At 44.7% G+C, this 13,147-nt stretch overlaps 1 protein-coding gene across 4 annotated transcripts in view; it reads right to left on the reverse strand.

The window, feature by feature from the left end:
- Nucleotides 1-611: 611 nt before the first annotated feature.
- CRACR2A (calcium release activated channel regulator 2A) overlaps nt 612-13,147 on the reverse strand; it is a 43,700-nt gene continuing 31,164 nt past the window's right edge. For all 4 annotated transcript variants that reach the window (XM_083365842.1, XM_083365845.1, XM_083365843.1 and 1 more), the window contains 5 exons: nt 11,237-11,318; nt 9,474-9,588; nt 9,226-9,327; nt 2,178-2,254; nt 612-809 (listed from right to left, as the gene is read on the reverse strand). In XM_083365842.1, the coding sequence (XP_083221968.1) occupies nt 719-809; nt 2,178-2,254; nt 9,226-9,327; nt 9,474-9,588; nt 11,237-11,318 (467 nt within the window). In that variant the 3' untranslated portion in view covers nt 612-718. The remainder of the gene's footprint in view (nt 810-2,177; nt 2,255-9,225; nt 9,328-9,473; nt 9,589-11,236; nt 11,319-13,147) is intronic.

The raw sequence follows: 13,147 nt of genomic DNA on the forward strand, positions 1-13,147 counted from the left end.
CAAGGGGAGAAGCAACCTGGAATTAAGGAGAATCTTCCTGACAGTGAGGACAATTAACCAGTGGAACAACCTGCCTCCAGAAGCTGGGAATGCTCCAACACTGGAAGTTTTTAAAGAAGAGACTGGACAGCCATTTGCCTGAAATGGTATTGGGTTTCCTGCCTGAGCAGGGGGTTGGACTAGACCTCCAAGGTCCCTTCCAACTCTGGTATTCTGAGATCTATTCTAAAAACCATTGCAATTGAACTGCAGGCAAGAATGACTTAGTAAAAGGTAAAGGTTCTCCCCGCACATGCGTGCTAGTCGTTTCCGACTCTAGGGGCCGGTGCTCATCTCCGTTTCAAAGCCGAAGAGCCAGAGCTTGTCCAAGGACGTCTCCGTGGTCATGTGGCCGGCATGACTAGACGCCAGAGGCGCGTGGAACGCTGTTACCTTCCCACCGGAGTGGTCCCTGTTTTTCTACTTGCATTTTTTATGTGCTTTCGAACTGCTAGGTTGGCAGAAGCTGGGACGCGTAACAGGCGCTCACTCTGCTATGCGGCACTCGGGATTCGACCCGCCAAACTGCCGACCGTCTGATCGACAAGCTCAGCGTCCTAACCCACTGAGCCACCGCGTCCCTATAAGAATGACTTACGCTCCTGTAAAAGCCATAAAACAATGCCTGACAATATAACCTAGGACACTGTAGTGTAGGGAAGATGAAAATGATTGTGTTTTATTGTCTGGAACAACAAGTTGTTTTCTTAGGCTGTTGCTGCAGCTGAATAGTTTTTTCTTTCACGTTGTCTTCCTGTTCTTTTAAAATCCTATGGGAGACAAAAGTAGATGGAGGGGAATTGTGGTTTTTTTTCCAAAGCTGGACCATCTATTCCAGGGGTCTTCAAACGTGGCCCTTTTATGACTTGTGGACTTCAACTCTAGTGTGCCTGGCTGAGGAATTCTGGGAGCTGAAGTCCACAAGTCATAAAAGGGCCACGTTTGAAGACCCCCGATCTATTCTATTCTTGTTTCCAGCAGCAGCGCTTAGGAAACATGTATGAAGACCCTGCTTCATAGGTAGGTAGATAGGTAGGTACCGGTAGGTAGGTAGGTAGGTAGGTAGGTAGGTAGATAGATAGATAGATAGATAGATAGATAGATAGATAGATAGATAGATAGATAGATAGATAGATAGACAGACACACACACACACAGACAGACAGACAGACAGGGATAGATAGATGATAGATAGATAGATAGATAGATAGATAGATAGATAGATAGATAGATAGATAGATAGATAGATAGACAGACAGATAATAGGCAAATATAGATAAATGATAGATGATAGATAATAGGCAAATAGATAGATAGATAGATAGATAGATAGATAGATGATAGATAGATAGATAGATAGATAGATAGATAGATAGATAGATAGATAGATAGATAGATGATAGACAGACAGACAGACAGACAGACAGGGATAGATAGACAGATAGATGATAGATAGATAGATAGATAGATAGATAGATAGATAGATAGATAGATAGATAGATAGATAGATAGATAGATAGATAGATGATAGACAGACAGACAGACAGACAGACAGGGATAGATAGACAGATAGATGATAGATAGATAGATAGATAGATAGATAGATAGATAGATAGATAGATAGATAGATAGACAGACAGTCAGATAATAGGCAAATATAGATAAATGATAGATGATAGATAATAGGCAAATCGATGGATGGATAGATAGATAGATAGATAGATAGATAGATAGATAGATAGATAGATAGATAGATAGATAGATAGATGGACGGACGGACAGACAGACAGATTGATTGATTCTGGATTTTTTGTTGTTATTCTGTCTCTCACTGTTAAAATAAACCTACCATTAAAATTATAGACTGATCATTTCTTGTATCTAACTAAAGACAGTTATTTACCTAATCCGCTTGTGTAAATTCTCATAAGAAGAACTGATTTAAGTTATATTTTTCACTACTGGTTGGAACAGGGTCAGGAGACAGTAGGCAGCCGAAGAGGCCAGGAAGAGAAGAAATGTGAAGACAATTCCTTTGTTCTGTGCCTCTTCCCCCAAAGTCTCATTCATGCCGAGATTGTCCTTCTGTCCTTTTGTCCTTTCTGGCTTTTCCTTGGCTCAAATCCCATTTTCCATACCTGGCCAGGTGCAGCACAGATGCTTTGCTGTTCTCCCCCGTCAAGGCACTGCATTCGTAAAAAATCGAACGGTAATCCTAGAACAGAGCGGGGAGGGGGTGGGGGAAAGTTGGTCTAAAATTAAAAGATTCCTAATAGTAGTTTTCCAGCAAAGTCAGAGGAAATGGGAGACCCTGAAATTTAAACATGGGAAAATATAGCAAGTGTATTTGTGTATTACCATCTCCATAGGGTAGAACTAGATTGACAAGACAGTAGGAGAGGGGGGGTCTAGAACCCCCTTTTTTTCAAGTTCCACTTCCCATCCTTTTTCCCTTACGTGTTGGTCGCCAACTCTGGGAAGTAGAATTCTGTTTGGAGAATAAATGGCACTTCGCTATAAGGAACTGACAGTGAGAAGAATTAATCCGTGGAAGAGGTTGGGGGCGCTCCATCACTGGAGGATTTTAAGAAGAGGTTGGACAGCCGCTTGTCTGGAATGGTAGAGGGTCTCCTGCGGGAGCAGGGGGCTGGACTAGATGACCTCCAAGGATCCTTCCAGCTCTGTTATTCTCATGATTCTCTAAGGGTCTCCTGCTTGAACAGGGGGCTGGACTAGATGACCTCTGAGGTCCCTTCCAGCTCTTTTATTCTATGATTCTCTAAGGGTCTCCTGCTTGAGCAGGGGGCTGGAGTAGAAGATCTCCGAGGTCCCTTCCAGATCTGTCATTCTCTGATTCTGTAAAAATCTCCCGCTTGAGCAGGGGGCTGGACTAGATGACCTCTGAGCTCCCTTCCAGATCTGTCATTCTCCGATTCTGTAAAAGTCTCCCGCTTGAGCAGGGGGCTGGACTAGATGACCTCTGAGCTCCCTTCCAGATCTGTCATTCTCCGATTCTGTAAAAGTCTCCCGCTTGAGCAGGGGGCTAGACTAGTTGACCTCCGAGCTCCCTTCCAGATCTGTCATTCTCCGATTCTGTAAAAGTCTCCCGCTTGAGCAGGGGGCTAGACTAGATGACCTCTGAGCTCCCTTCCAGATCTGTCAATCTCTGATTCTGTAAAAGTCTCCCACTTGAGCAGGGGGCTGGACTAGATGACCTCTGAGGTCCGTTCCAGCTCTGTTATTCTATGATTCTCTAAGGGTCTCCCGCTTGAGCAGGGGGCTGGACTAGAAGATCTCCAAGGTCCCTTCCAGATCTGTCATTCTCTGATTCTGTAAAAATCTCCTGCTTGAGCAGGGGGCTGGACTAGATGACCTCTGAGGTCCGTTCCAGCTCTGTTATTCTATGATTCTCTAAGGGTCTCCTGCTTGAGCAGGGGGCTGGACTAGATGACCTCCGAGCTCCCTTCCAGATCTGTCATTCTCCGATTCTGTAAAAGTCTCCCGCTTGAGCAGGGGGCTGGACTAGAAGATCTCCAAGGTCCCTTCCAGATCTGTCATTCTCTGATTCTGTAAAAATCTCCTGCTTGAGCAGGGGGCTGGACTAGATGACCTCTGAGGTCCGTTCCAGCTCTGTTATTCTATGATTCTCTAAGGGTCTCCTGCTTGAGCAGGGGGCTGGACTAGATGACCTCCGAGCTCCCTTCCAGATCTGTCATTCTCCGATTCTGTAAAAGTCTCCCGCTTGAGCAGGGGGCTGGACTAGATGACCTCTGAGCTCCCTTCCAGATCTGTCATTCTCCGATTCTGTAAAAGTCTCCCGCTTGAGCAGGGGGCTAGACTAGTTGACCTCCGAGCTCCCTTCCAGATCTGTCATTCTCCGATTCTGTAAAAGTCTCCCGCTTGAGCAGGGGGCTAGACTAGATGACCTCTGAGCTCCCTTCCAGATCTGTCAATCTCTGATTCTGTAAAAGTCTCCCACTTGAGCAGGGGGCTGGACTAGATGACCTCTGAGGTCCGTTCCAGCTCTGTTATTCTATGATTCTCTAAGGGTCTCCCGCTTGAGCAGGGGGCTGGACTAGAAGATCTCCAAGGTCCCTTCCAGATCTGTCATTCTCTGATTCTGTAAAAATCTCCTGCTTGAGCAGGGGGCTGGACTAGATGACCTCTGAGGTCCGTTCCAGCTCTGTTATTCTATGATTCTCTAAGGGTCTCCTGCTTGAGCAGGGGGCTGGACTAGATGACCTCCGAGCTCCCTTCCAGATCTGTCATTCTCCGATTCTGTAAAAGTCTCCCGCTTGAGCAGGGGGCTGGACTAGAAGATCTCCAAGGTCCCTTCCAGATCTGTCATTCTCTGATTCTGTAAAAATCTCCTGCTTGAGCAGGGGGCTGGACTAGATGACCTCTGAGGTCCGTTCCAGCTCTGTTATTCTATGATTCTCTAAGGGTCTCCTGCTTGAGCAGGGGGCTGGACTAGATGACCTCCGAGCTCCCTTCCAGATCTGTCATTCTCTGATTCTGTAAAAGTCTCCTGCTTGAGCAGGGGGCTGGACTAGATGACCTCCGAGCTCCCTTCCAGATCTGTCATTCTCCGATTCTGTAAAAGTCTCCTGCTTGAGCAGGGGGCTGGACTAGATGACCTCCGAGCTCCCTTCCAGATCTGTCATTCTCCGATTCTGTAAAAGTCTCCTGCTTGAGCAGGGGGCTGGACTAGATGACCTCCGAGCTCCCTTCCAGATCTGTCATTCTCCGATTCTGTAAAAGTCTCCTGCTTGAGCAGGGGGCTGGACTAGATGACCTCCGAGCTCCCTTCCAGATCTGTCATTCTCCGATTCTGTAAAAGTCTCCTGCTTGAGCAGGGGGCTGGACTAGATGACCTCCGAGCTCCCTTCCAGATCTGTCATTCTCCGATTCTGTAAAAGTCTCCTGCTTGAGCAGGCCGTTGGACCAGACGGCTCCTGTATTCTATATTCAGTGTAACAGAGACGTCTGAAACCCCCAAATTCAGCACAAACCTACAGATGCAAAACTAAATTCTGATTTCCTAAATTACATTTCACCAATTTCATCCACAGGAAATTAATGACCCTGGAAGTTGCTGCTTCTGGCAAACCGCACGACATTGAGACATAAATTCAGGAATAAATATGCTAGGAAGGGCCGTCGATCCCTTTGTGCGTTGAAGGATGTGAAAATACGTCTTCCATCAGGAGATATTTCTCTTGCAGCCTCCCCATGGTCACGTGATGAAAATTCACACGCTTGACAACTGACTCATTCCTATGACGGCTGCAGTGTCCCCTTTTGTGACTTTCCAGCAAGCAAAGTCAAGGGGGAAGCCAGATAATAATATTAATAATAATAATAATAATAATAATAATAATAATAATAATAATAACAACAACAACAACAACAACAACAACAACAACAACAACAACAACACATGAAACTCAGTCAACTTAACACTCAGATTGACTGGCACTAATGGTCGGCACGGGTTGCTGCCAGCATCCTAGGTATCAACCAGGCATCTCCTTAAAATGTAAAATGTTCCGAGTAGCGCAGTTTTTTGTAGCTTTGCTGGAGTTATTGCAGGGAGCTGCAATTTCTTGATGTATTTTGCAAATAATAATAATAATAATAATAATGAGGAGGAGGAGGAGGAGGAGGAGGAGGAGGAGGAGGAAAGTTGGAAGGGACCTTGGAGGTCATCTAGTCCAACCCCCTGCTCAGGCAGGAAACCCTATACCATTTCAGACAAATGGCTGTCCAGTCTCTTCTTAAAAACTTCCAGTGTTGGAGCATTCACAGCTTCTGGAGGCCGGTTGTTCCACTGGTTGATTGTCCTCGCTGTTAGGAAGTTTCTCCTTAGTTCCAGGTTGCTTCTCTCCTTGATTCGTTTCCATCCGTTGCTTCTTCTCCTGCCTTCAGGTGCTTTGGAGAATAGCTTGACTGCCTCTTCTTTGGGGCAGCCCCTGAGAGATTGAAAGACAGCTATCATGTCTCCCCTGGTCATTCTGTTCACGTTCCTGCAACTCTTCGTCATATGTTTTAGCCTCCAGTCTTTTAATCCTCTCTGTTGCTCTTCTCTGCACTCTTTCTAGAGTCTCAACCTCTTTTTTACATCGTGGTGACCCATACCGGATGCAGGATTCCAGGTGTGGCCTTTGTTCAGCTTCACCGAACAAAAATGTTCCCAAATTAACAACTGCAGGAAAGGTCTGAAAACGGGGCAAAAACTCAGGTAACAAATGTTTCACTTGGCAACAAACTTTTTTGGCTCAACTGAGGTCGTAGGTCAAGGACTACCTGTACGATAAAAACAGCAAAGATATGTGACTATGAGGAACTGTGTTAGCTGGGTCAGGTCCACCCTTTGTACTGAAAGCGGATCAGAACCCGAACACTTTTAGGGTCTCGGAAACGATACACAAGGTGGCACACCTCATGAATCCAGCTCCAAGAAGGCCCCCCCACACCTTTTACTTCATGAGGCAAACGGTCCCTCAGCATCGTCTGGACCATAAATTGCTATCATGAGATGCGTTGCGTCTCCAAACGTCCGGTCAAAATATGTAGGCCAAGACTTGGGATCATGAGAAGGGCGGAAAAAGGAAAGAAATTAAAGATGTCGCTATGACGGAGGGTTCTTTTAAACCCAGTTTTCAAGGAAAAATAAAATTCACGGGCCATCTTTGTATGCACGCTAATGCTCAGGAGTGTGGGAAACGACCTTGAATTCTCGATAAGTCAAGGCAAATAGGACGGAACGGTGATAATGCAGGAAGACGCCCAGGATGGCAACTGAAGGATCATCTCTGCTCAAAAGGAAGGGATCAAAAGGAAGACGTCGTGCATCTCGGATAAAAGAAGTGGGGGGGGAGAATAAAACGATGTTAATAAAACACTATTATCGTTCCAGATCCGGAGGGTGCTTTTCTGAAGGTGACCTGTTCTCTTTGAAAGAGAGAGAATAAGAATACAAGAGAATAGTTAGAACAATGGACCAGTGGAACCACCTGCCTCCAGAAGTTGTGGGTGCTCCGACACTGGACGTTTTTAAAAAGAGGTTGGACAGTCATTTGTCTGAAATGGTCTAGGGTTTCCTGCCTGAGCAGGGGGTTGGACTAGATGACCTCCAAGGTCCCTTCCAACTCTGTTATTCTAGTCTATTCCTAGAATAGAATGCAACAAAATTTCATATTAATGTATGCCGATTAGTGTACATTTAAAGTGACAATAAAGTTTCTATTCTATTCTATTCTATTAATAGAATAGAATAGAATAGAATAGAATAGAATAGAATAGAATAGAATAGAATAGAATAGAACAGAATAGAATAGAATAGAATAGAATAGAATATAGGAATGAAGAATAGAATAGAATAGAATAGAATAGAATAGAATAGAATAGAATAGAATAGAATAGAATAGAATAGAATAGAATAGAATAGAATAGAATAGAATATAGGAATGAAGAATAGAATAGAATAGAATAGAATAGAATAGAATAGAATAGAATAGAATAGAATAGAATAGAATAGAATAGAATAGAATATAGGAATGAAGAATAGAATAGAATAGAATAGAATAGAATAGAATAGAATAGAATAGAATAGAATAGAATAGAATAGAATGGAATGGAATGGAATGGAATGGAATGGAATGGAATGGAATGGAATGGAATGGAATGGAATGGAATAGAATAGAACAGAATAAAAACTACTGTCACTTTAAATGTACACTATTCCGCATACATTAAAATGAAATTTTGTTGCATTCAGTTCTCAGAAACAAATACCATTATGCATGCACCCACATACACGCACATATACGACACAGAGAAACATCACAGTCTAGTTTGAATGTGTACATGGTGGCGGGGGGGGGGGGGAAATCCTGCGAATTTACAGGACCGATGGCATAAATAAAAGCTGTTACAGAATCTAGTAGTTCTGCTATAAATACTACAAAACCTCCTCCCAGAGGGCAGCAACAGGAACAGACCACAAAGTGGGACGGGGAGGGTTGTCTCTAACAATGTTTCTAACTGCTGGGAAATCTCTGAACTGGGTTGTCCCCATTTTTTTCTCAGAGAGTGCTGGAAGGACAACAGGACCCTTGTCCCTGACTTGATATGAATTCATTCAGGTATTAATTAATGCAGAAGGCAATCTCCATCTGCACTGGTACAGTACAGGTAGTCCTCCACTTACGACCTCAACTGAGCCCAACATTTCCGTTGCTAAACAAGACAGCTCTTAAGTGACCCGTGCCCCATTTTACGACCTTTTTGGGGGGGGGTTGCCCCGTTTAAGCAAATCGCTGCAGTTGTTCAGCGAATCATGTCGTCCTGAAGCAAATCCGGATTTCCCCCCCACTGACTTGGCCAGTCAGGAGCCAGCTGGGAAGGTCGCAAAGGGTGATCACGTGACCCCAGGCGGCGGCTGCAACAGTCGTAAGTACATGCCAGTTGCCCAGCGTCCGAATTTTGATCACGTGACCACAGAGATGATACAATGGCCGTAAGAATCCGTCGTAAGTCACTTTTTAAAGTGCCGTTGTAACTTCAGACGGTCATTTAACGAAAGTTTGAAAGTCGAAGGATTGCCTGTAAGGACATTTAGGAACAAGGGAATCTGCCCCAAACTAGGTAGGAAGCAAACGAGACCTCCAAATTCCTTTATCGGGAAGTTAACAGCACTAAATGAAACGGCTCGTGCAGCTTCTGTTGAAACAAGCTCCGGAGTCAAGGGATATTTTTTTTTCCCCCACAACGGGTAAAAGCAAGATGTAGCAGAATAAGTATATTTACTTATGACAATCACGGAAGCAGTGGGGTTCCATAGCTGTAAGGCTACCCATAACCTCAATAACAGAAGGAAGATATTTACTGAATAAATTCTCTTAAGAAGTTGTTTCCAGGGCTATGTGCTAACGCAGAGACCCCCAACCTTCCGGGCACCAGGGACCGGTTCCGTGGGGAAAGGTTTTTTCCACGGACCGGAGAGTGCGTGGTTTTTGTGTGCTGCCTGCATCCCGCAGATGCGGCTTTGCTCGTTTGTGCAGAGCGGTTGCTGGCGTGCCGCGGTCCATTACTGATCCAGGGCCCGGAGGTTGGGGACCCCTGTGCTATTATTATTATTATTTTTTTCTCTTGATTATCCAAAGCTCTCCCTTCTTACTGTACCTTGGCTAGGTGCTCTCCCAATCTCTTAGGAACTTCTCGTTCTTCTTCCTTGTCAATTTTATTGCCGAGCAAAAGGACAGGAATGTTCTCCCCAGCTGCCTCCTAAGAAATAAGGAACAGCCATTGAAGGAGAGAGCATTCTCCTGCGGGGAAAGAGGAAGAAGCAAATTGGGGGGAAAGTGGGGTGGTGGTGGTGGAAAAGGACAAAGGACAAAATGCTGGAGAATTTAAATCAAAATGGAACTTGCCTCTACGCTCACCATCCACTGCTTTACAGACACGAAGGTGTCTTGTGCTGTTACGTCATACATCACAACGACACCGTCGGCTTTCCGGAAGAACTGCTTCGTGATGCTGCGATACCTGGAAACCAACGGTTTGAGAAGAGCAGAAGATAAAGCAGCCATCAAAAGCCAGCCCTTCCCTGCTCAGTCCAAAATCCAATCCAGGTTAAAGCATTCTAGACCTGAGGGGATCTAGTCTCTGCTCGAGCACACCTAGCAACGAGAAGCCCATCACCCCTCTCGGTCAGGGGTTCAAATCGCTTTCACTGTTGAGAAAAGGTCAAGCTTTCCCCTGCGCACTTGTGTCTGACTCTGTGGGGCAGCCCTCATCTCCCTTTCTTAGCTTAAGGGAGTCAACGTTGTCAGAAGACACTTCAACAGCCTGCCTCCGGAAGTGGTGGATGCTCCAACACTGGAAGTTTTTAAGAGGTTCCTGGACAGCCACTTGTCTGAATTGGTATAGGGTTTCCTGCCTGAGCAGGGGGTTGGACTAGATGACCTCCAAGGTCCCTTCCAATTCTATTCTATTCTGTTCTGTTCTGTTCTGTTCTGTTCCGTTCCGTTCCATTCCATTCCATTCTATGCTATTTTTATTCCATTCCCTTCTAAATTTCTATTCTATTCTATTCCTTTCCTTATTCTTTCCTTATTCTATTCTATTCTATTCTATTCTATTCTATTCTATTCTATTCTATTCTATTCTATTCTATTCTATTCCTTTCCTTATTTTTTCCTTATTCTATTCTATTCTATTCCATTCCAGTCCATTCCATTCCATTCTATGCTATTGTTATTCTATTCCCTTCTAAATTTCTATTCTATTCTATTCTATTCTATTCTATTCTATTCTATTCTATTCTATTCTATTCTATTCCTTATTCTTTCCTTATTCTATTCTATTCTATTCTATTCTATTCCTATTCTATTCATTTCCTTATTCTATTCTATTCTATTCTATTCCTTATTCTCTCATATTTTCTATTCCATTCTATTCTATTCTATTCTATTCTATTCTATTCTATTCTATTCTATTCTATTCTATTCTATTCTATTCTATTCTATTCTATTCTATTCTATTCTACCCTGTTCCTATTCCTATTTCTATAGTTATGTGGCCAGAATGACTATACGCCGAGGGCCAAGGCACACTGTTCCTTTCTCACCAATGTGGTACCTATTTATCTACTCGCATTTACATGCTTTCACACTGCTGGGTGGGCAGGAGCTGGAGCAAGGGACAGGAGCTCACCCCGTAACGTGGCACTCGGCTCTTGAACTCGGCCTCTCAGCTTCCCAGCTGGCAAGCTCAGCGTCTCTAACCACTGAGTCATCGCACCCCACTCTCTGTGACTGTAACTGTTCTAATGAAAGGAGTCCTAATCGATAAGCGCGCATGAGGGGTTGGGAGAGGAGTAGCACCTCTGGCGGAGGGGCCAGCCGTGCCCATTCTAGGGCTGTTGAACCGTCATTGGTTCACGCCTGGTGCTCAGCTCTCACCTGTGGCTCCGAGCAGTTGTAAGGCCTGCAACCGCCACACCCCGGTAAACCGTCTCAGCAAACGGGTCAAAACAGGTGAGGGAAGCCGATGGGTGTTTGGCTGATTTACTGCTTGTGTGGCGTTGGTTGCCTAGCTAGCTCTACCTGGAGGAGGGACACACCTTCCACAGGAATTGAGCTGAACTACACCTGACGGGTATTTCCTACCAAGATCAGAGCCAGAGGATTACCTTTCTTGTCCAGCGGTGTCCCAGAGTTGCAGTACCACCTGGCTGCCATCCAGGTTCAGGGTTTTCATAGAATAATCCACACCTGTGGAGAACAAACACCTCCAATTGTATCAGCCAATCAGAGGAGAGCTGGGAGGGACCTCAGAGGCTCAAGCAGAAGACCCTGTGCAATTTCAGGCAAACGGGCTTCAAAGACCTCCAGGGATGGAGCCCCCACAACTTCTGGAGGCAGGCTGTTCCACAGAGTGCTGTAAAGCGGTATATAAGTGCTACTGCCATTTTCTTCGGATCGTGCCACATCTGGCCCCAACACTCAGAAAGGAGTGAGCCGATGTTCAAGCTGGCTTCGGAAGGACGTGCGGCACCCGTGACCGTATTGCAAATCTATGCTGGATGACGGAAAAATCTCAAAAGCATCCATTGCTCTCCTTAAGGTTTGGCTTCCCATCAACAGTTGAAACGTCTTGGTCAGTTTTGATTTTCTCAACGTTAATTACATTTGCATAGCTAAAAGTTTTGTTCGTACCAATCCTCCTCCTATTTTGATATTTCCCGTATCGAAAGAAAGAAAGAAAGAAAGAAAGAAAGAAAGAAAGAAAGGAAAGAAAGAAAGAAAGAGGGAGGGAGGGAGGGAGGGAGGGAGGGAGGGAGGGAGGGAGGAAGGAAGGAAGGAAAGAAAGAAAGAAAGAAAGAAAGAAAGAAAGAAAGAAAGAAAGAAAGGAAGGAAGAAAGAAAGAAAGAAAGGAGAAAGGAAGAGAGAGAGAGAGAGACAGGAAGGAAGGAAGGAAGGAAGGAAGGAAGGAAGGAAGGAAGGAAGGAAGGAAGGAAGGAAGGAAAGAAGGAAGGAAGGAAGGGAGGGAAGGAAGAGAGAGAGAGAGACAGAGAGACAGGAAGGAAGGAAGGAAGGAAGGAAGGAAGGAAGAAAAAGAAAGAAAGAAAGAAAGAAAGAAAGAAAGAAAGAAAGAAAGAAAGAAAGAAAGAAAGAAAGAAAGAAAGAAAGAAAGCTATTTAAATTCTAAATCATATCTTTCATTATAAAAGTCTAATTGTATCTAAGGGTCATCCGTTCTTTTAATCTTATTCAAACCAAGAATTTAAACACATAATGCCCCCTCTAAAAGGTCAAAACTTCTGCTTTTTGCATCTAACTCTCGCTTTCTTTCTTTGCCAAATAGCTTTCCACGCCAGGGCACTTAGATCGCCCAGGAATTTCTATTTCTATTTTTGTGAAATTTGCTGGGCAGATGTAGATGTTCTTTGAATACATTTGAGAGAGAGAGAGAGAGAGAGAGAGAGAGAGGGGGGGGGGGGAGGGATGGAATCTCGAAAGTATTCAAAGAGCAACTACATCTGCTTTGTTGACTACAGGAAAGCCTTTGATTGAGTCGATCACGACAAGCTCTCGAGAAGACCGGAGGGCACCAAAAGATCTGGCCCACTTGGTCCTGTTGTTGTACACAAATCAGGAAGCCATTGTGTGAACACCAGAGGGAGACGCCGATTGGTTCAAGACAGAGAAAGGATGGTGGGGAAAGGTGCATTCTTTCACCACTTTTATTCAATCCGTATGTCCTCCTAAATCAAGGGTCTTCCAACTTGGCCCTTTGATGACTTGTGGACTTCAACTCCCAGAATTGTGAGTGCCTGGCTGAGGAATTCTGGGAGTTGAAGTCCACAAGTCGTCAAAGGGCCAAGTTGGAAGACCCCTGGTCTAGAGAAACCCAAGCTCACGTCCCATTGGACCAAAGAACTCATGATACGAAGTCTTCCATTCCCAGAATTCTGGGAGCTGAAGTCCACACATCCCTGATCAAGAACCCTGATCTAGAAGCTTTACATGAGGGGTCTTCCAACTTGGCCCTTTGATGACTTGTGGACTTCAGCACGCTGGCTGAGGAATTCTGAGAGTTG

The sequence above is a fragment of the Vipera ursinii genome (assembly GCF_947247035.1).
Source record: "Vipera ursinii genome assembly, chromosome: 6".
In the NCBI taxonomy this organism is placed as follows: Eukaryota; Metazoa; Chordata; class Lepidosauria; order Squamata; family Viperidae; genus Vipera; species Vipera ursinii.